This window comes from Scleropages formosus, chromosome 12, assembly GCF_900964775.1.
Source record: "Scleropages formosus chromosome 12, fSclFor1.1, whole genome shotgun sequence".
NCBI classification, from domain to species: Eukaryota; Metazoa; Chordata; class Actinopteri; order Osteoglossiformes; family Osteoglossidae; genus Scleropages; species Scleropages formosus.
The window spans coordinates 23,133,744-23,157,017 of record NC_041817.1 but is presented as its reverse complement, the minus strand read 5'-3'; the positions used below and the strand labels follow the sequence as shown (position 1 = coordinate 23,157,017).

Here is a 23,274-nt window from a genome sequence, read left to right as displayed (position 1 = left end):
CAAGTCCATACTGAAGCATTTGGTACATGTTTCACCGAAAGTGCGGCTCAGGGCTCTCACTGGCACATTCCAGAAACAATTGTGGTTTGTGTTTCAAAAATAAGATCTCCGTAAACAAGGTTTCGCAGCAGCGATCTTCATCTCGTGCCCTTTGCATCTTCAGGTTACGCAGGCATTTCTCCCAGCTTCTGCTTCTTTAGAAACAACCAGCAATTTCCACCAATTTTTGGAAAGAAGAAGTGGACAATGGCCACTTATAAGCATAGCAAAACTGCTACAGATTTCACATGATGTGATTTTTTTCCCCATAACTGTTTAATTAAGTATAATTCATCTTTTGTTGAAAGCTGAAATAAAACCGGCCACTACAGCAGTGAGTGAGATTCAAACCAGCAACCTTCTGATCACAAGAGCTGTAACCACTATGCTATCAGCTATCCCAGTTTTAGGTGAAATGCTTTTTAACATGTTCTCCCCACATGGAATTATACTGGAATTCATCTGTTTCATTCTCCTGTACCCCTTGATGCGCAGAAGGAAGGCAGCACTACATTACATATATAAAGCAGAATGCACTGAACAGGAGGTCATGAAGATTGAGTTAAATTAAAAATACATATTCATTTATTTTAATTGTCTTTCAGATTGTCATTGCTCTGCACAAGGAAAAAAAAAAGAGCATACATCCATTGTATGCTGTGTTGTATCATCACTCCCAGTGTTTCCAGTACAGAGGAACACTGACACCTTGCACTGTATGAGCTGATAGCAACATAGTACTACAGAAAATGGTAAATTTATTATAACTTTCAGGTATTTTGGACAGAACCAAATCCCTTGATTTATTCATGGGATAATAAGCAGAATTTCTGAGCTTTTATTGACCGTGCTATAGCTGCTGAATAATCCCCAGTAACAAACAGACTTCTAGTCCCAACTGTCTTTGGGAGATGAGGAAAAACTGTAATAATAACAGCAATAACAATAACCAGGGCTGTATTTGCACTATTGAGAAAACCAAGGAGGTTCTCTCGGTTGGGTGGGGTAAAACAGGTCCCTCCCTAGGGATGATGAAACACCTCATTCGCTTTGACCTTCATCAGAAGCACCTTCTGGAATGAGTCCCTTGCCTTTGCTGGTGGACATCATCTTTGGAAGTGGAAGACCAGCTTGGGTTTCCACACACCACTCAGTTCCAGCCAACCCAAAAACACCCACCCCCACCCCCATTAGCTGTCTAATTGACTATTTGGAAAATGCAAAGGGGGACTAACTCAATACATGTTATTTACCAGACAGCACTTGGGTATTTCTGTTAAGAATCATCAGCCCAATTCTGGTACAAACAGCACACTCCTGTTACAGATTTTAACTTGAAAATCTGTTTTCCCCCCCCCCACAATACCTGTAATTATGTAAACACCTGGACACAATTAAACCCTGCACTCCAAAGCCCTGGCAGGACAATAAAAATATTCAAACATATTCTTCTCTGGACTTAATCAGAAACGACCAACAGTAGCTTAATTAACCACAGCAGTCGAACAAAGGCAGAGTCTGGGCGTGTCCATATCCATAGAAAAAACGGCAAAATGGAGCGCAAACGCGTGTCGATGCGTATCAATCAAGACGCGTCGCAAACCCGCCGTGCGCATGTCAATCAGCGCGCGTCGCAGCCGGGGCGTGTCTGTCACTGGCCACGCCCATATCGATCGTCGCCGCCGCAATCGCGAGCGTGAATTTATCCGAAGAGACTCTGACCAGCACGCAAATCTTGAGTCTTGAACACAGGTTCGATAAACGCTGCAGACTGTTGGCAATAAATGGCGCTCGTGCGCTTCCCGTCACGGACAAACCGACACGTTATCCGAGAGTATGCAAATAGCCCAGATATGGTAATTGAGCTCATTATCATAATAAACAAACTTCCGATGCGACGGCGGCCGCTTAACGCGGGGAAAATTACGTGCAACCCCATAGACGACCGCATTTTATTGGGATTGCGAATGTGTTCAATCGAGGTGTTTTTGAAGGGATACGCGCATATTTTACTGGTGAAAAAGGATGCCGCTTCTGCACGCGAAAAGCTCACCTCCCTGCAGGGATCTCCTGCTCTTTTCCGCTCAAGGCTGCGGTGTAGATCCGGCGGTATCTCTCTGCCAGGGTTCTGCCGGACAACGGGAGGTGATACGGGCTCCCGTCGTATTCCCACTGGGGGTCCGGAGCGGCGCCGGGACTCGAACCCACAGCCGTAGCCGAGCTCGCGGGTGGAGTCGCCATCGCGATCGTGTCACTGTCAGTGAACGAGCCACTATGCGGTACGGTCACAATGGAGCGGCGTGTCGGAACACGCGGCTGCAGCCGTCTGAGCGCCGAACCCGCCCGTCCGGACACTGCAGGGGAGCACACAGTGACAGTGTCTCCCACATGGCCGATGTCCGGGGGCGGGGGGGGGAGGTTATGGAGAACCTGCAGGAGAAGCAGGAGCAGATCGGTGCAGGTCCCGAACGGACGGACGCCGGGACACGCTGACCCGCTCCGATCAGACAGTGAGATGCGATCCCTGCAGTCCGCTCGACTCCCGGTGACAGCGGACCACAGAGCGCAGCCCCCACGGCGCTGCCATCTTACCTCGCGCAGCCCCGCCCATCCACGCGTGCTGGGAAGCCCAACACACACACACGCACGTTGCTATAGCGGCAATCAATCATTCAAAAGTGACCTGTTTCTGCAGCTGGTCAGTAAACAGGATTCCGGCCCAAAGAACCAAACACACGAACAAAAAACGTGTATTTAACGAACCTTTCTTTCTAGGATAAGTGAAAGGGGGAAAAAAAAGATTTTTTTTTTTAAGAATCTTATATCATATTCTTTATTGTTGCACAGGAATGAGCGCGTTCATATTATCAATGACGTCACATGATCGATACTTGTTTTGTATCAAGGTGGTTCATTGGCTACATCTGACAGGTGTTTGAAGTCCATACCGGAAAAAGGCTGCTCTTTGATGTCGATCGGCGTTCAGTTTTGACTCAAATATTGTAAAGTACAAGACCTTCCACAAAATTTAAAGAAAGCATCACTCATGCTCCAGGTCCCAAGGAAAGTCGAAGTGACTGCAGATATGAATCTTTCACATCTATTGGTAAAACAGGTCATTTTCAGTCCCAAACCTGCCTTCCTACCTTCCATTCTCAGTCTGTACTGTGATTTAATGTTACTTTGTACTCACCAATATGACAAGTGTGTTTGACAGCTCAAAAAGCAAACGCACATTAAATCTGCTGCAAGCAGCACAATAATTAAAAAAGAAAAAAAAAAGTCTGATCTCCATTTAATTTGCTCCTTAACGATGATATAAAAACTTCTGTCTTAGGAAGAGTGCAGAATGACATTGAGTCGTGAGGGGGCTGGGTGACATGTGGCCTGGAGTCTGCAGAGAGACAAGTGTGATCTGTCTTCTGTGTGTCAAGCTCAGTCCATCATATTTCATGCACGGTATTATTTATTTCATGCATAACCCACATCGTAACTCTTCTGAGATGGATCGATAGGTAAACGTCACTATGTGAGTGAGCGCCATTGCACACACATGACATTCCCTCTATTTTCAGTAACTGCTTGTCCTGATCAGGATTGTAGGGGTCTGGAGCCTATCCACAAGGCGGGGGGGTACACCCAATATGGGATGGCAGTCCGTTGCAGGTTAGCTACACACGATATTCTTTGTTTTGTTTGTATGTTTAGACGTATTCATTACATAAAGGTGAGTTTATTATATTTGCGTGTTGGAGATTTTATTTATTACTGCATGGTTGTACATTTATATCCATGCTTGCAGATGATATGGACTACCGGTAGCATCTGGAGGACAGTGGAACTGAGTTCAGACAGATCAAACTGGAAAACAATAATGACATCATCCAAAGTGAGCCTTAGATATGGCTCCTTTTAAAAGCTGACACATCGACTCATCTTTCATTAACCATACAAAATCCACCCGTTATCAACAACTGCTTGTCTCGAGTGGGGTCACGGCGAACTGGGGCCTAACCCGACAACACAGGGTGCAAGGCCGAGGGGGGAGTGGAGGCACCCAGGACGGGATGCCAGTCCATCAAAAGGCACCCCAAGCAAGGCTCCAACCCCCAGCCCTGCCACACAGCAGGCAGTGGCTGAACCCACCGCACCATCACGCCCCCCTAACCATGCAAAATGCTTCTCATAATGTTCATTACACATCGTCATCTCATGTGACACCTGGTCATGAACTCAGTACAACACATGTGGCAGCTGGAGGTAAATATGACACAAGGTGACTTACATTTATTCATTTAGCTGATGCTTTTCTGCAAAGCGGATTACAATGTTAAGGTTATAATTATTTACCCATTTGTACAGGTGGGTCATTTTACTGGCGCAATACAGGATAAGGAGGGGTAGCACAGTGGCACGGCCAGTAGTGCTGCTGTCTCACAGCGCCTGGGTGGTGCGAGAGGATGTGGGTTTGATCCCCACTCAGTCTGTATGAAGTTTGTGTGTTCTCCCTGTGCCTCTGTGGGTTTCCTCTGGGTGCTCTGGTTTCCTCCCACAATCCAAAGATATGCTCTTCTGGTTCCCCCATAGTGTGTGAGTGACAGAGAGAGAGTGTGTGTTTTACTGATGTATGGATGAGTGACCCAGTGTAAGTAATGTATTTAGCAGTGTAAGTCACTGCGGTGAATAAAGTGTGTGGTCTCATAACACTACATAGAGTTCATTGGGAGTTGCTTTGGAGAAAAGCATCTGGTAAGTAAATGAATGGAAGTAGCTTGGTTAAGGGTTCTACAGCTGAGTGTGGGATTTTGAACCTATAACCTTTTGGGTCTAAAAGCAGTAGCGCTAACCACTGTGCTACCAGCTCTCCTGATAACCTCAGATGAAGATGAAGCATAGAAAGTGAGGCAGGGTACACCTTGGAGTGGATTGCAGTCCTTTACAGGTCAGTCATATACACACACTAAGAGCAATTTAGAGGCACTGGCCTGTGCAGGTACTGGTATCTGCCCATGGGGTACAGGGGGGTGGAGAAGAAAATGGCTCAAGATGTTTTACAAAACTGAAGAGCGATAGGAAGAGAAGGAGAGAAAAATACATTTACTGGAACTGAATGAAACCTAGAGGGGGGCGTGGTGGCGCAGTGGGTTGGACCGGGTCCTGCTCTTCAGTGGGTCTGCGGTTCGAGTCCCGCTTGGGGTGCCTTGCGACGGACTGGCGTCCCGTCCTGGGTGTGTCCCCTCCCCCTCTGGCCTTACGCCCTGTGTTACCGGGTAGGCTCCGGTTCCCCGTGACCCCGTATGGGACAAGCGGTTCTGAAAATGTGTGTGTGTGTGTGTGTGTGTGGTCCACCTGAAACACATGTCTTTAGACTGTGGGAGGAAACCAGAGCAAACACAGGGAGAGCATTCAGGCTACATGCAGACTGAACTGGATTGAAATTCCTGTATAAGCACACAGGGCAGAGGCTGACAGGCACCAGTGCCACTTGTCACATGACCGTGCCCCTCCTGGGGAAGGAGCTCTGTGGTTTGTATGCATCCATCCTGGGGTAGAACCTGAGGACTGGACAGATCAAGTCCAAGGCTGCTTAAGCAGTGTCTTCAGAGAAGCAAGATGGTCCACTGACGAGTGCCATTAATCACTTCTTCATGTGTGTCGACTCAGGTGGTTGGGGGAAATGAAACCCCTGCGTGTGGGTGCGGGGGTATCGTTCCCATGTAGTTGAGGTTACCCATCATAACCTACAATAGGGATTACATCCCAACACCCTGCCATCATAACCTATACCAGGCAAAGATATATTTAGTCTTGGGGGTGTTATGAGGTGCGAAATGGTCAGAAGCCACATTTTTCTCAGTTTTAATGGCACATTTCTGATTTGTAGGAACCACCTGTCAGAAATGTTGCTTTTGCACCACCTAGTGTAAAACTTGTCACATTTATTTTTAAATTTCCCTAAAAATGATCTTTTCATCCCTTAAACTATTTCTTACATTAATTCATTTAGCTGATGTTTTTCTCCAAAGCAACTTACAGTTGTAATTTACCTACTATTATTTACCCATTTATACAGCTGGGTAATTTTACTGGAGCGATTTAATGGTAGTGGGTGGTGCTAGTGGACATGGGTTCGATCCCCGCTCAGTCTGTGTGGAGCTTGCACGTTCTCCCTGTGTCTGCATGGGTTTCCTCTGGGTGCTCTGGTTTCCTCCCATACTCCAAAGACATGCTATTCAGGTTCCCCCATAGTGTGTGACTGACAGAGAGTGTGTGTGTTCCACCGATGTATGGATGAGTGACCCATTGTAAGTAGTGTAAGTCTTCAGGTGCTCTGGTTTCCTCCCACACTCCAAAGACATACTGTTCAAGTTCCCCATAGTGGGTGAGTGTCACAGAGGGTGTGTTCCACTGATGTATGGATGAGTGACCTAGTGTAAGTAGTCTATCTAGCAGTGTAAGTCACCTTGGTGAGTAAGGGGTGTGGGCTGGTAACACTACATAGAGTTCATTGGAAGTCGCTTTGGAGAAAAGTGTCTGCCAAATAATTGTAAAGTAAGTACCTTGATCAAGGGTACTACAGCTGGAGGTGAGGCTCAAACCTTTGACCTTTGGGTTCAAAGGCAGCAGCTCCAACCACCTCTCCACCAGCTGTCCCCATGTCAAAGCTTCTCCCTGACAGAGTTACCTTCTCAGAATGAAGAATATGAGACACTCCACACCTTTGGTTTTAAACGCAAATAACTTCTTTTTCATGTCTAAGCATTTGACATTCCCTGTGGTTTGGCTCCGGGCTGTAAAGAGACAAACAATCTGCTCCAGCACCACACCCTCCATCACTATGCACTGTGCACATCTCATTCGTGTCCAAAACACACCTTCTTCATACGTGCTCTTCCAAAGTGACAGATCAGGTCTAATATTTTACCTCGGAATGTTCTCTTGCCCCAAAGAGTAACCCCACCTCCTCTTGTCTTTGTAGTCTGAATTAACCCTGAGATGTCACACATCACCCCGCATTGTCGGGCCGCGCTGTCAGATTACCTTGTTTGAAACTGCAGGTGCAAAAGGAATCGTGTCTACAGCTATCAATCCCAGGTTAGGGTTGTAAATTCAATTAATTGTTGAAAATACTTAATGCGAAATACTGATGGTTCTCTTTATACGCGGAGGATCTCGGCAATGAATTTTCTCATGCCTGACATAACTCAATCCGAACGGCAGCTCACGGGTTCGTAGGTCCTCGGATAACAGTTCGATAATGGCTGTCGATCTCTTGAAATTACATTTACATTAATTCACTTAGCGGACGCTTTTCTCCAAAGTGACATACAGCTCATAGAAAATACACATGTTAATAATGCAATTTGCTTCTATGGAACATTTTTATTTGCTTTCCTTGATTTGGATTTGCAGTTACATTTTCGGCGTCACTCTGTGTTGTTAAAATATTTTTTTTTATTTATTGCAACAGCAACTTCGTCACGCTTGGAACAGGCAGGCTGGAGACAGGTAAGGTGGTGGACCCAGTTGCAGGTTGGTTGTAATTTTTCAACGAGGTTCAGAGGACAAGACACAGACAAAGTCAGGGACAGGCGAAGATCTTGCAAGGCACGAACGTCACAGTAGAGGCAATCAGAAGTCAGCGGTCAGGAAGAACAGGTGAGAGTCAAAAACCAGGAACAAGCCAGGAAAGGCCCCGAGACTGCAAAACCACGAAGGTATTTGCAAGAATCTACGTTGCGGTGTGGACTCGGAGCTCCTTGTATCACGGGGGTTTTCAGTTAGCTGCAGGTGTTGCCGCTCCACTCGTTCCCGGGGGGGCGTGACAAACACTGGGTCCCGGCGACATACTGTTGCCGTTGTTGCAATGAATTTTAAAAAGATGCTGGGATCTTATAAAAAAGTCCTGAAACGGGTCATTTGTAGAAACTGGACTTCAGGAGCATCAGATGGTCCTTCGTGCTGAGTCTGTTAAGCATTTTAAATGTTGGAAAATTTTGAATCTGTATCATCCATGAGGTGAGAGGAATATTTAAATTATCACCATCATTTAATTAGTGTAATATTTTTAGTTTAATTTATGTTTTACATTAATTTATTTAGCAGACACTTTTCTCCAAAGAGACTTCCAATGTACTTTGTAGTGTTCTCAGCCCGCACACCTTATTCACCGCGGTGACTTACACTGTGTCACTCATCCATACGTCAGTGGAACACACACACTCTCTCTCTCTGTCACTCACACACTATGAGGGAACTCAAACAGCATGTCTTTGGAGTGTGGGAGGAAACCAGAGCACCCAGACAGACCAGAAACCCACACAGACACAGGGAGAACATGCAAACTCCACACAGACTGAGCAAGGATGGAACCCAGACCCTCTCGCACTACCTAGGTGCTGGGAGACAGCAGCGCTACTCGCGGTGCCACCATAGCACCCAGTTACCCACCTTGAAGGGAATTGATCAGGTTGTATTTGGTAACCAAGGGAGGTAACTTGTTAGGCAACATCTACGACTAGGTGTGGTAACTAGGAGCGTCTTCAGGGACAGCCAGAGCACACCTCGTGCGTAGCGATCCTGGGTGTGGCGGTGGAGGCCTTCATTTTATCTGTCACCTGAGCTTCATAGTGAAGTTCTGCATACAACATGATGCAGACCTCCGGGACTCAAAGGAAATTATTTAAATCAGTAACAAAAGGCAACATGGGATTCAGTCTTAAACGGTTTTCAGCAAATTTTTAGTTTCATTATACTTCTTATTTTCAAGTTCACCCCATGCTTGTGTGGGTTTCCCTCAGGTGCTCTGGTTTCCTCCCACACCCCATTGGTATGTATCACAAGTGAACTGGTAGCTCCGTGCTGTCTTTAGTGCATGTTCAAGTGTGTGTGACTGAGTGTGTTGTATTGTGTGCATTGTACTAAATAAATCAATTTGAAGTTGAAGTGTATTGGTTTCCCGTCAGTTATTTCACACCTTTGCATAGACAGAAACATCCCTGTCCTCCAAGGAATTCAATAAAAAATAATGACTTGTACACACAAAATTTAATAATACTGTCACTTTATGGATTTTTTTTTTTTTTTTAAATGGAAAATATAGGTGACAAGGGGGATGCGGTGGCACAGCGGGTTCGGCCAGGGCCTGCCCTCCCGTGGGTCTGGGGTTCGAGTCCCGCTTGGGGTGCCTTGTGATGGAGTGGCATCCCATCCTGGGGGTGTCCCCTCCCCCTCCAGCCTGGTGCCCTGTGTTCCTGGGTTAGGCTCCGGCTTGCCACGACCCTGCTTGGGACAAGCGGCTTCAGACAGTGCGTGTGTGTGTGTCTGTGTGTGTGTGTGCGCGTTTGTATAGGTGACATGTGAAGATATGTCTGCGGAATGGAAGCACCAGAGCGGCTCGTCACTCAGCCGAAAGTTATTCACGTACCTTCAACAACCCAACATTTTTAAAAGATACTGTACAATCTAGGATATATCACACACACACACACACACACACACATTTTCTGAACCGCTTGTCCCATACGGGGTCGCGGGGAACCGGAGCCTACCCGGCAACACAGGGCGTAAAGGATATATCACATTCATATTTTAATAAATAATTGCTCTAGTTTCAAGGTACCTTGTCAGGCGTGTGAAGGAACGCTGGACCCTGGATTTCAACAGATAGTATAAAGGACAAAGGTTGCTTTCTGTGTGAGGTGGAGTGGGGTTATACGTTTCACTCAGTGTGCACAAACCTTCTTTTGTTCTACTGTATTCTTCCCAAATGTCACATTTCTATCAAGGGTTACCAGTCGGAATATTGTAACACCGTAATCGCCGCTGTAATATCCGTTGATAAATGCAATTTTTTTTTCATAATTGAACGGGAACATGGATTGTCACCTTAAGGAGTGCCGGAATTCACAGTGTTGCAACATCAAAGATAAGGACGAGGGGCAGAAATCCACCGATTGTGGCGGGTAAGCGTGTGATTGCGAGGACGGCGAGGACAGCGAGGACGGCGAGGACCGATCCCCTGCTGACCACGACGCCGTGCCGCCTTCTTTCTGAAGAGAACCTGCATTTCTCCCACCTCATCGTTTCAGGCCGCTTTAATGGGCTTGTATTATAAACCACCCAGGTTTCTGCTGGTCGTCAGAAACTGACTTTTCTGGTTCTGTCTGTTTGCGAGAGTTCTGTTTCAGGACACACCCTGGGTGGGATCTGCTGTCTCCTCCCAGGTAGATAAGAAAAATAAAACAGTGGGAGCGTCATCTCCTGCACCTTTCGAACCCGTTACAGCACTTCGTAGCACGCGCTTCCAGGACGTTTCGAGTCGCCTCACGGTAAGTTGGCCTGTGGACCGTGGAGCTTCTTCTCGGGGTTCGTACCTCAGCGAGGAACTGTGATTCCAGGGGTTCTGAGCCTCCAGACCATTTGCCAAGGGACAGCAAGTGTCGCTGAAGAACATAACGTAGAGTTATAGAGTTACTCCTTTATTATTAATTATTTTTATCTGGAGCTTTTCTCCGAGGCGACTCACAGGTTGAGGTCGTTACACTTGGTTGCTTACGATGATTAGTCATTCGTACAGCTCTGTAACTTTTACTGGCTGCAAGGCTGGAGGACACCGGTCCATCGCAGGGTACCTACACAAACATACACTCGCTCACCTATTTACACGCTACGGGAAATTTCGCATCACCGGTTCACTTGAACCTGTCTTTGGACTGGGGGAGGAAACCAGAGCACCCAGAGGAAACCTGAGCAGACGAGGGGAGGGCATTCACACTCAATTATTGAACCAGGGTCAAACCTATTCCTGAACAATCCATGCACTGTGAGGAAGCAGCACAACCCGCTGCACTGCGCGCAATGAATTTGTTCTTATAATATTCAATATGTGGTAATAAGTATTCCATAAAGGTGACTTCATGACTGGAATGTGTCGTACCGGACTGAGTCTACAGGGCAGCCAGACTCTAGATCTACTCATGTTCTTATGGTGGAATCCGGCCACTTGCCAAGGACCTGTAGCTGTCCGATGTGAACTTTATTCATAAAGTATTAGGACAAGTGTGTCGACCGTATCAGCAGATAAAACCCATTATCATCTCAGCCTGTATGTGTAAGCTTGCACTTTATGAAAATGCCACGATAATAGATGATGTGTAATCAAGTTAACGTAACTGCATTTCTCATTCGTCATATCTGTGTACTTTGGGCTGTTTAAATTATTATTAAATCATCATTTATATTTGATTTGTATTTATGCTGTATAACCTCTGAACTGAGACATAATAGGCACAGGGAAAAATGAAGCAGATTAATATATGACGCTTATTATATTGTTTCTAATTTAAAAATTGAAATGTGGCTTTTTGGAGGGGAGTTATTTACAGTTTAACGTAAATAGCAGCTATCGCCCCAGGTCTACAGGTTGTGCTGGTTTTTGCAGAATCTCAGCTTTAAATTCATGCAATACTGAATCATCGAATGGGGATATGAGGTGACTACATGGGCTCATGTACCGCTGGTACTGAGCTGCAGCAAACACTCTTGACCTGAGGTCTACATCAGCGGTCCTGGAAGGTCACCTCGTCTCCAGGTCTTCATTCCACCGAAGGACATAAGCACATGAATCAATCAGTTTCGGAAACAATTTGTCCAGTGTGCCTCTCTACTCTTTTCCAAATTTTAAAGAGAGTTGGAAAAATTATTCTGGGACCAGAAGTGGTGGGCTATGCATTATTGTATTATTCCTATTAATATTCTTCATTAAGCTGACACCTATGTCCAGCACGAATGATTCGGATGCCGTGCAGGAGCGCGAGCAGCGGACTCATCGTAGCGTTGAGTCCGAAAGCTTCTCCTGCCAGCGAGCTCCGATGTCACACCTCACCCTTGACATGCGGTCCGCTCTGTTCTGGGGGCCGACGGGGGTCCGGGCGACGATTTGGCAGGCGTGCGCTCTCGGCGCCAGCGTCAGACGGGAATTCCCGTCGCGGTTGTGCTCAAGAATGCTCCCGGCAGGCTGGCGAAGGTGTGATGCCGATGAAATGAGGACAGACAGCTTTAGGGCGTAGTCAGTGAGTCAGTGGGAAAAGAGCGAGCGCAGTCCATCGGTGAAAGCGAGCGGTCGAAAGTGCTCTCTTTAAATAGGATGTGTGGTTCCTAAATCCCTTCTTGTCCTGACTTATCGTTCCTATCATACATTTAGTGTTGCGCCGTATTACCATCTTCTCCACGTACTCCTGCTCTGGATCCTTCTAGAATTTAGCCAGGCGGTTCAGTGTTGAGTGTCAAATTTGCCTTGATTGTCATTTTTCTCCGCAAAAATTTAAGTTGAATGGTGTCTCTTCCATTGATGTATGACAGATTCCATCTTCTAGGTTAGAGGACTGCCTGCCGAACGATAAGTGGCAGATACACTGTTTACTTCGGTTTGTACACTGCTGAAAGTGTCTTGAAGCATAAACACCACTAGGCTGCAGTAGCAGCAGCTGGGCTGTGTAAAAACACCGACACAAATCTGTCAAATACGTACATTGTAGTGTGTATGAAACTGAAGGATAATCGCTGTTATTATTTCCCTTTTTCACTGACACCTTTGTCTAAGGCGACACGTAATATTACGTTTACAACGATTTACAGTGGTTAAAACTTCACAGATTTACGATGATTTACCGTTTTATAAGTAAGGCCCTTGATCAAAGGTAGTGGAGTGGGATGGGGAATTTGAACCAGGGACCCTAAGACTGCATAACAACAGCGACAGCCCAGAAAAACTATTAAAAACCAATATTTTCCATATTTTCTTCCGTGGGAGCCTTTCTCAGCTTTTCTAAACACCCTTCGGAACTGCGCTGCCACCTTCTTTTCATGGAACGGAATTAATTACATTTATGGATCTGCACTGCTTTCTTTTTTTTTTCCACAGACTGGACCCACCTGCAGTTCAAAAATGTCAAATGCTTACGTGAGACCGTACTCTGCTAAGACAGGTAAATATGTATTTTTTAACGTGTATGATTTCGAAAACCTTTTAATCCACATTTCCTATTGTACTTTAACAAAATATTGCTGTAGAACACACACACACACTTTCTGAACTGCTTGTCCCATACGGGGTCACGGGGAACCGGAGCCTACCCGGCAACACAGGGCGCAAGGCCGGAGGGGGAGGGGACACACCCAGGACGGGACGCCAGTCCGTCGCAAGGCACCCCAAGCGGGACTTGAACCCCAGCCCCACCGGACAGCAGGACTGTGGTCCAACCCACTGTGCCACTGCATGCTGTAGAACAATGCAGATTAAAAACATTTTCAAATAGCTTATTTATATGTGGTTCACTTACTACTGCTACAAATAATAATAATAATAAGAAGAAGAAGAAGAAGAAGAACTTTATTTGATATAGTCCCTTTTAAAGCAGCTTCTCAAAGCACTTTATAGTAAAGAAGATAAATGAGATAGTAAGTGTTAGAATGTAAATGCACTTTCTATATAAGATCTGTATTCCCACATAAAAATTCTTTGGAGCTGCATTTGCTTCTTGTACATTGCAATGGACTAAGGCATATCTCTTCACTGAATGTAGCAGTAAGATCGTTCTCACACACACACACACACACACACACACACACACAGTCTGAAACCGCTTGTCCCAAGCAGAGTTGCAGCGAGCTCAGGCCTCACAGGGCTGAGGGGACACCCCCAGGACGGGACGCCAGTCCATCACAAGGCACCCCAAGCGGGACTCGAACCCCAGACCCACCACAGAACAGGCCCTGGCCAAACCCACTGTGCCACTGCGCCACCACGCCCCCTAGTGGTAAAATAATGACCATAAACCCTTGAATTGACATAATCTGGTGTGCGCTGGTCCTGCAGAAACAAAGAGCGGCAGCTCGAGTCAGGTCTTCGACGAAAGCCGGAGGAAGACGGCTCTGCTGAAGGACAACAGCTGGATCAGAAAGGCCCCGACGGAAGAAGACTCCGACAAGTGAGTCCCTCGTGCAGCAGTCAAGCGCTCTCGAATTCATGTGCTCTGCAGTGCCTTGCGCACAGCGTGATATGAAGTCGAGAGGATTATAATTATTGCGTAATACATTCAGTGACAGTCTTTAAATTTGCTTTTTAACACATGTAGACTTGATCCAGTCTTGGGTTTGTTATCTGCAAAAAGTGCTCAGTGTGACTCATTCTGCTGCACATTTTCAAAAATATCCATACCTTTTGTTCACAGGCATGCAGTGTACTGATTCTGTTAGACATAAGCTACTTTACGTATTCTTACCGATATCTGCGTGCTCTTCTGCCCTAGCCGGGAAACCAACTTCGGCAAGGTTGTTCTGGGTCGATTCAAATCCCAGGAAAATCTTGACAGGTAAAGAAGCATTTGCATCTCTGCATATCATTAATTATTATTTACCCAAGGCAACTTACAATTTCAGCTTTGTGTGCTAAGGGACTTACACTGATTCACTCATTTATAGTCCTGGGTAATTTTTACTGAAGCAGTTCAGGTTAAGTACCTTATTCAAGAGTACTGCATAAGGATTTGGGATTTGAACCCAGGACAGTGAAATACAAGGTAACAGTTCTTACCACTATGACCCCCACTGCCTAGAATCTCATGAGATTTAACTGTCAGGTGGGACAAGTCTCGGCACGAGGCGATTATAAAAATCTCGTCTTCCTTAGCCGGCCTTCCTTCTCTCATCCTGCCTGGGCTACATCAAAGCAGTAATAACGTTGTACTTAAAGGTTCAACTCTCATTGAACTCCGAGGCCTATTAAGTGTGTCTGAGCTCAGCGAAAGTAAACCCTGAGTGTCATGACACTGCACTGAGTATAAAATTCATTTTTCCATACTGGTTTTCATTTAAAAGTGTGTGTAATAACATGGCAGTTCTCTGTTGAAACAGGCCTCCAGAAACGACGAAAGCCGGTACGGATGGCCAAGGATCCTACGTTCAGTCCCTGACCAGAAGGTAAACCCTTACAGCACGGAGGGACTTTTCTTTCCATCACCGTCACTGCTATAGGAAATAGGGTACAGTACTATGCTCTGGTACATCTGAATGTGGGTCTGGTGTTTTCATTACAATAGCAGCGTGCAGGTAGTGCGGCATTTGACAGCCTGGCTGCGCTGTGTTACACATCTGGTTGGATGTTGAAACTCCTATACAGAGAAAACAGTTTTTAATTCTTTCTCTTATTTCATGCATATTACATTACTTTGGCGATTCCCAATTGACGCAGGTGTCCTTGCTAAAAAATTAAAAATTTTCCCAATTTTATTTCCAGGTTTAGTACAAATCAGGATGAACCTGCCAAGAGCAGGTGAGGACTTGTAATTCCAGCGTTCATTGGACACTTTCACATCCTTTTTTTTGTTCCTTTAAGCAGCGGTTTGGTTAGAATGAGGTTGGTAAAACAAATAACCCGAGTAACCTCACCTTTATTATTGCTGTTAATTTGCTACAGCGGTGGTTCCCCAAGCGCCGACAAGACAACCGTCTCTACCAGAAGGTGAACTTTTAATTTACTATAATAAATCCTTAAAGGATGACATTTGTTTTAAGTTCAGCATTCATATCCAAAAGTGAAAATTAATTGTTTGTGACTATTCATCCATCCACCTCCCTGTCCACCCACCTATCTGTCCACCCGTCCACCGACCCGTCAACCCACCCATCCAGCCGTCCATCCATCCATCCATCCATCCATGCACTCACCCATCCATCCATCCACCCACCCATCCATCCATCCACCCATCCACCCATCCACCCATCCACCCACCCATCCATCCATCCATCCATCCATCCATCCATCCATCCATCCATCCATCCATCCTCCCTCCCAAGAACAGCAAACGGTTGCTTTTTTAACACTGATGCAACATTGCTGTGTAATTGCAGGCCAGCTTTCATGACGGAAACAGATGTACCCAAAACAACGTAGGAACACTGAATAACTTTGAATTATCATACCAACTTGAGTAGCTATGGGTGCAGTATTGAGCTTGTTGTCTTTCATTTCAGTATCAGCACTAAAACAACATCCAGTGGCAACACCACAGAAACAACTGTCATTACAACCAGGTACGGTACTGGCTTACATTTCAGCGCAGTCAGTTTAGTACCATGCTTTACTGTGACTTCATGGGTCACATACAGTGATGTGAGGGAATGAGGTGAAACAGAGCACTGCACTGATTCACTGAGGCTGATACAGCACTGGATAGTGTGTGACACACACCGCAACACACTGATGTCAATTACAAAACACCTTTCAGTTACCTATTAATTTGTCCAATTCACTTCTTTAGATTTTGCTTATTTGAATATTATTATATATTGACCATTAGGTAAAACTGTATTTAATTGGAGACACCAGTTTATTCTATATAAATTATACTGAACAAGCAATTGATGTATATTTATTATGATTTATTAGTGTTATTAGCGATGCAGATTATGGCAAATTAATATATTTTTTTTCTGCAATAAAGAACTTCTGGATTAAAAAGCCCCCTCAAGTCTGAGACTGTGACTGACTGGAGCTCAGGCGTCACCACACCAGCAAAAGGGTACGATTAAGAATAAAACGGCAGTACAAAGTGTTGTTTAGTCCCGCGTATAGACTTTCATAAAAATGCTCTAAATTTCAAAATCTTTCTCTCCATCTTTCAATAGTTCCACAGCGTTCAGCTCTAAAACAACTAAGACTGAAGTAACCTCTGTGACCCCCACAAAGGAAACCACTGACCAGTGAGTTTGATTGAAATAAAAGTTCTAAACCATAGTGGTGGAACATTAATTAATAAGAATTTAGATTTAAGAAAAGAAGTAATTTTTAACTTTTAGGATATGTAAATGTTTTTGTGAAGTCATTTAACCAAAGGGTGAATTTTTAACAACATTTGTTATTTTTTCCCGTTTTAATATAGGACCACCATTGTGTCTAGCACTAAGACGATAAAAACAGAAGTTGCCTCGGTGACACCACCTAAGGATACAGGTGACAGGTGGGTTTCCAGGGAGCTGATGGCGAAAACCACGCGTACGGAGGCTTTATAGTGCATTTCGGTACTACGGGGTGGCACAATGGCACAGCGAGTAGTGCAGCTGTCTCACAGCTTCTGGGTGATGGGTTCAGTCCCTGCTCAGTCTGTGTGGAGTTTTCATGTTCTCCCCGTGTCTGCGTGGGTTTCCTCTGGGTGCTCTGGTTTCCTCCCACACTCCAAAGATATGCTGGTCAGGTTCCCCCATAGTGTGACAGAGAGAGAGAGAGTGTGTTCCACTGATGCATGGATGAGTGACCCAGTGTAAGTAGTGTATCTAGCAGTGTAAGTCACCACCGTGAATAAGGTGTGTGGTCTCATAACACTACATAGAGTTCATTGGGAGTTACTTTGGTGAGAAGTGTCTGCTAAACAAGTAAATGTCAGAAAAAATATGAAAAATTGTAATATAACTTTGAAGGACCTCACATGGTGATATGACATCTGATTTGGGTTTATTTGTTTTAAGAACCACTGTTGTATCGAGCACCAGAACAGTGAGAACTGAAGGAACCCCACTGAGTCCCACTAAGAAGAGTCCTGAAGACAGGTGAGACAGATGGGATTCGGTGATGTTACCTTAATTAGGGACTGAACTGCTGTCAGTTTCCTTTCCTTATGTGTAAATTCCGCATGGGTTCTCTGCACATGGGTAATTTAAACACTCCGAGCTTCTGAAAAGTTAACGTTTTGGTTGAACGGTTCAACCATGTTGTTTGTCTTTTACATTTTAATGAAGGACCACTCTTGTGACCACCACTAAAACAAAAACTGAAGTGAGCCCATCGACCCCCTCGAAGGACTCAGCTGACTGGTGAGTGGGCTTGGAGCTCTAGCTCTTGACTAAACACGATCAGTCTCCCAGTTCACCTGCCAAACACTTTCCATTTAACGCGAAATTAATTTACCTTTCACATCCTTGGTGTCCCATATATTGATCTAGCTAATCAACCAATGAGAATCAATATTTTTTAACAGGACTAAAGTGGTGAGCAGTAAAACAGCCAAAACCGCAGTGTCCCCAGTGACACCTTCTGACAGGTGAGCCTGATATGAGTTAAGAGCCAGAACTATTGCAGCATTTCATTTGTACTATTTTTAATAGGATATTGGAATTAATTGCAGTAGTCGATATGTTTGTAATCATATATTGTCTTTTTTTTCGATTTCGTTAAGCACCACTGTTGTGTACAGCACTAAAACGACCAAAAATGAAGAGTTCCCAGGGACACCTTCTGACAGGTCGGTCTGAGACCAGTTAGGAGCCAGAACCATACTGATGGGCCAATAATTGTTTAAATAATTGTTTGTTGAACTGTTACTCCATTGAATTCGTGTATATCTATTCATATATATATTTCCATTTTATTTTATTTCAGAACAACCATTGTATCCACCACTAAAACAATCAAAACTGAAAAATCTCCAGTGGCACCTTCTGACAGGTGAGTTTTGTATTAGTAATTGTAATAATAATGATAACATTTCAGTTTGCTTAATTATACACTGTGTAATTGTTTTATTTTGTAAGAATTGTTTTTTTATTTTCATACACATTTATTAATTATTTTTTTAACCTGTATGTTGTTTTATGCTTTTATTTCCAATCAAACTAAGTTTTTTTTTTCTGCCTTACATATCATTTTTTCCTTTTGAATTAAGGACCGCTTTTGAGTACAGCACTAAAACGACCAAAAATGAAGAGTTCCCAGGGACACCTTCTGACAGGTCGGTCTGATACCAGTTAGGAGCCAGAACCATACTGATGGGCCAATAATTGTTTGTTGAACTGTTAATCAATTGAATTCATGTATATCTATTCATATATATACACACACACACACTTTCGGAACCGCTTGTCCCATACGGGGTCACGGGGAACCGGAGCCTACCCGGCAACTCAGGGCGTAAAGCCGGAGGGGGAGGGGACACACCCAGGACGGGACACCAGTCCATTGCAAGGCACCCCAAGTGGGACTCAAACCCCAGACCCACTGGAGAGCAGGACCCTGGTCCAACCCACTGCACCACTGCAACTCCTTCATATATATATATATATATATATATATATATATATATATATATATATAAAATTTCCTTTTTATTTTATTTCAGAACAACCATTGTATCCACCACTAAAACAATCAAAACTGAAAAATCTCCAGTGGCACCTTCTGACAGGTGAGTTTTATATTTGTAATTGTAATAATAATGATAACATTTCAGCTTGCTTAATTATACTGTGCAATTGTTTTAATTATTTTGTAATTTTTTTTATTTTCATAGACATTTATTATTTTTTTTACCTGTATGTTGTTTTATGCTTTTATTTCCAATCAAACTAAGTTTTTTTTTTTTTTTTTTTCTGCCATACATATCATTTTTTTCTTTTGAATTAAGGACCGCTTTTGAGTACAGCTTTAAAACAAGCAAAACTGATATGACCCCCATGTCTCCCACTAAAGAGTTCATGGATAGGTAAGTTTAGCGGAAGATTGTGGGCCTATAATTCATACAATTCCCGTCACTTAATCTGAATGACAGCAGTGTGTGACAGCAGTGTGGGATTATACACTCGCTCCTCACCTACGGAATACAGGTGTGTGTGGGAAATGTGTTTGTAATTCGACTTGTTTGTAAATCCATGGTCACATTTACACGGTCAATAAGAACTTAAAAGGACAGAAATCCCTCCCTTTGCTCATGGGTTAAGTTCTGAATAATTCCCCAGTAACAACCTCAATAAAAAATATTATGCAAAACTTTTGAACACTATTACATAAATATTACCAAAAAACATGGTAAATATTTCATAAAAATTCTCGAATGTTGTAAAATTAAAACCAATTTAAAATAACTGAGAATGTTGCTTGTTTTTTAAGGAAATAAACAAAAAAGCAATGTTTTAAGTGTGCTTTTTTTTATGCTTAGGGAATACAGCAGGACTATTTCCACAGAGTACAGTCCCAGGTCTAGTGTGACGACCAGGTAAAGATGATTCACTTCACACTAAGGTGTCATGCGCGAAAGCGAGCGGTGATGTCATAAATGTGGAACTGTGCTCCTGTTTCGAATTCAGAAGCTACAGCACGTACAGCAGCGGCGACTATACTCCCTCCACCAGGATGACTTCAACGACCTACAGCACCACAAGCACTGACCCCAGGTCGGTCAGCCAGCAAAGATACTGTTGTCGAGCACAAACTCTTGCTTTGGTTTGAGTCTAAACAATGTCAGAAGGATGCTCGTTATTCCCGTTGCTATGTAAACGATTTGGCTCCTACATCAGCAATCGTTGACAGCCGTACACAAATCTCAGCAGCTACTCAGGAGAATCGAGGTAAACCTCTCTGGAGACGAAATATTCAGGAGCACTGGATGCTGGTCCGTATGTTTATTTTGATCGTCAAGGTGATGCCCAGGGGAGGAACAAATTTCACACAGCCCAAGAGGTTGGGGAGAATTATAGCATGAGGGGAAATTTGGAAATTGGAAACGTGAGATGAATCCTTCTGGCACTCAACCACATGGGACCTTTGTCATCACTTTTTTATTGGTTATTTTTATATAAAATGTATTTTTTTTCTATAATGTATTTCATATATGTATTTATGCAACTGGTAGCGTAGTGGTTAGAGCTGCTGCCTTTGAACCGAAAGGTTGCAAGTTTAAATCCCACCTCCAGCTGAAGTACCTTTGAGCAAGGTACTTACCCAGTAAAATTACCCAGCTGTATAAACGGATAAATAATTGTAAGTACCTTAACACTGTAAAGTAGCTTTGGAGAAAAGCATTGGCTAAATTAATAAGTGCTTTCAAATTGTATTCTTTTAAATATTGTTTTTATATTTACTTTGTTAAACCATATGCATTCAGCAAATGAGGTCAATGACACTGTTTTTACATCTTTTGCAGTTACGATCGCAGCAGGACTTTGTCCAGCCCATCTGTGTACAGCAAAACGTCCTACACGTCAAACAGGTACCCAACTTCATGGGTTCAGGTCTGTCGGTGCTGAGTCAGAAATGAACACAAATAAGTCATCAGTCACACACCACTCTCTGAAATGTTCATCAAAAATGAACATTTAATCAATATTTATTCCAGCGGCCAGTTAAAGATCAAATGAAACTGAAGTTTTTACCGGGGTTCTCTTTGAACTCATGAAAATGAGTTCCAGGTTGAATTTACTGGCATTGCTTTACTGGCTGGGAAGGCTGACGTGATTTTTGCAAGATGCTGGAGTCAAGTCTTAATGTCACATCCGAAATGTATAAAAATGTGCAATATATAAATTGATGCACGTGGTGGGCAGTTTGTATTTGCGGTATCTCTGACAGAACCGTTTATTTTACTTGCTCACGCCTTTCTCCGGAGTGATTTGCGATGTTGGGTGTATACCATGATTTACTTATTTACATAGTTGGGTAATACCATGTCAGTTCAGGGTAAGTACCTTGACTGAGGGTATGGCAGCGGGAGTGCGGATTCAATCGCTGGGCCTTCCGGTTCCGAGGTGACGACTTTAACCACCACGCCACCTCTCAGTGAAATATGTTCTCTGTCCACTGCAGGATTAACACTGATCAGTGTCAATAGTTGTGTATGTGTACATAAAACACACAAAAGTACTCCTCTAGGTAAAGTGAGGGAAATGGTATCATCCTGTCTTACAGGGTGATGCTCTGTGTTCATCTCCAGCCACAAATCTGGCAGAATTTATGAACTTTCCTCTCTTCTCCTCTCTATTAACAGACCAGAGGACTATCTGTCCGACAGCATTGTCTCTACATCCACTAAGACTCTGTACTCAACCCTGGACAGGTGAGATGACACTAATATGGACTAAAAAGAATGTTGTAGGGACGTTTCGGTTTAATTGTCCCTGCAGAACCGTGATGAAACCCCCGCACTGACGTACCCTCCCCTATAGGAGCGTAACGGAGAAGGACATGTGCAGCTACTGCCGCAAACCCATGAACATCGAGCCCAAAGTGATCCTGGATGACATACAGATAAACTGCCATGCCTCCTGCTTCAAGGTAAGGTCCTTTCTTTTCCCATGTGAAAAATCATACACAGAAAATAAATGTAGTGATATGCGATTTATTTTAACAATAGTGAGTGAATGAATGAATGAATCATTTATGTCAGACAGAGGTGCTTGAAAGTATGTGAACTCCTTGTGTCCCTTAGTTTCACCAGGAAATTGTTGTTTAATGAGGTGCAGTGTTTCTCGTGTCACATAACAGGTGTGTAAAGACCAGTTCCATATGCTGCTTTAGAGAAAATCATGTGTGTAGTAGAAACACACAAGTATTTGCAGGAGTAAAAAAAAGTGAAGCCCGAGTTGCATTGGTTACACCAAGAAAGTATGTAGAATCAGGGTGTAAATCACAGTCATTTACTCATTTCAGATTTAGATTTGATCAGTTTATTTGAATACTTGATACAAGAATAATGATACGCTTTCACACACTGTTAAGCAGCGCTGTATATCTTTATATGCATATAAATTTGTGTATACATTCACTCCTCCTACTGAGTGTAGAGCAGTAGTGTGTTCTGCAGAGGAGTGTATGTAATGTGTGAGGCACATTGCATTCACTGGACTCTGCTCTCCCCAGTGTGATGTGTGCAACGGGCCTCTGGGACACCTGAAGGCCGGAGACACCATGTGGGTGTATCGGGGCAACGTGCACTGCGAGAGGTGCTTCGGCATCGCCAGAGGTACCATCCCACCCTCCCGCATCTCTTGTTGCCGAGCATCTTCCATGATGCTACGTCTCGTCCAGTTTGCCGAGCTGTGCCAGTTTAACAGAGTCACGGCACCGGTTCATAAGTAACGTGGGAAACAATGCGATGATTCGTTGTGCGTTCGAGGAGATCGGTCTTGCACGGCTCTTTCGGAAGAACAGATTTTTCTCATTTTTCCAATGTGTACCTTATCAAGGACGGCCCACTGAATGAAGATGAAAATGTACTTTGTTAAATGAAAGTTGAAAGGTTTTAATAGCTTAATTTGTCTTTCTTTTACAGAAAAATGGCGTCTCTAAGGTTACAATCCCCAATGGAAATGGAGACCGGATACTGAAGTTATCTTATAAGAATATTCATGAAAATGTAAAGTTATGATTGTAGGGACCAGTTTATATATATTTACATTTATTCATTTAGC

The 23,274-nt window shown here is 43.9% G+C and overlaps 2 protein-coding genes across 2 annotated transcripts in view; one reads left to right on the top strand and one right to left on the bottom strand.

Moving 5' to 3' along the window:
- LOC108929997 (E3 ubiquitin-protein ligase MYCBP2-like) overlaps positions 1–2,650 on the bottom strand; it is a 54,154-nt gene extending 51,504 nt beyond the window's left edge. The window contains 1 exon segment of the mRNA XM_018744974.2: positions 2,093–2,650. Coding sequence (XP_018600490.2) covers positions 2,093–2,280 — 188 coding nt within the window. The 5' untranslated portion in view covers positions 2,281–2,650.
- A 7,600-nt stretch (positions 2,651–10,250) lies between these two features.
- Positions 10,251–23,274, top strand: LOC108929007 (sciellin-like). The gene is made up of 27 exons (XM_029256582.1): positions 10,251–10,370; positions 12,965–13,028; positions 13,919–14,030; positions 14,352–14,414; positions 14,956–15,021; positions 15,338–15,373; positions 15,518–15,562; positions 15,952–15,990; positions 16,075–16,134; positions 16,545–16,622; positions 16,729–16,803; positions 16,983–17,060; positions 17,566–17,646; positions 17,836–17,910; positions 18,075–18,137; positions 18,273–18,338; positions 18,476–18,541; positions 18,759–18,824; positions 19,212–19,277; positions 19,497–19,574; positions 20,028–20,084; positions 20,176–20,262; positions 21,012–21,077; positions 21,852–21,920; positions 22,030–22,138; positions 22,724–22,826; positions 23,136–23,274. The coding sequence occupies exons 2-27, from the start codon at positions 12,989–12,991 to the stop codon at positions 23,150–23,152; spliced, it is 1,761 nt and encodes a 586-aa protein (XP_029112415.1). The 5' UTR covers positions 10,251–10,370; positions 12,965–12,988; the 3' UTR covers positions 23,153–23,274.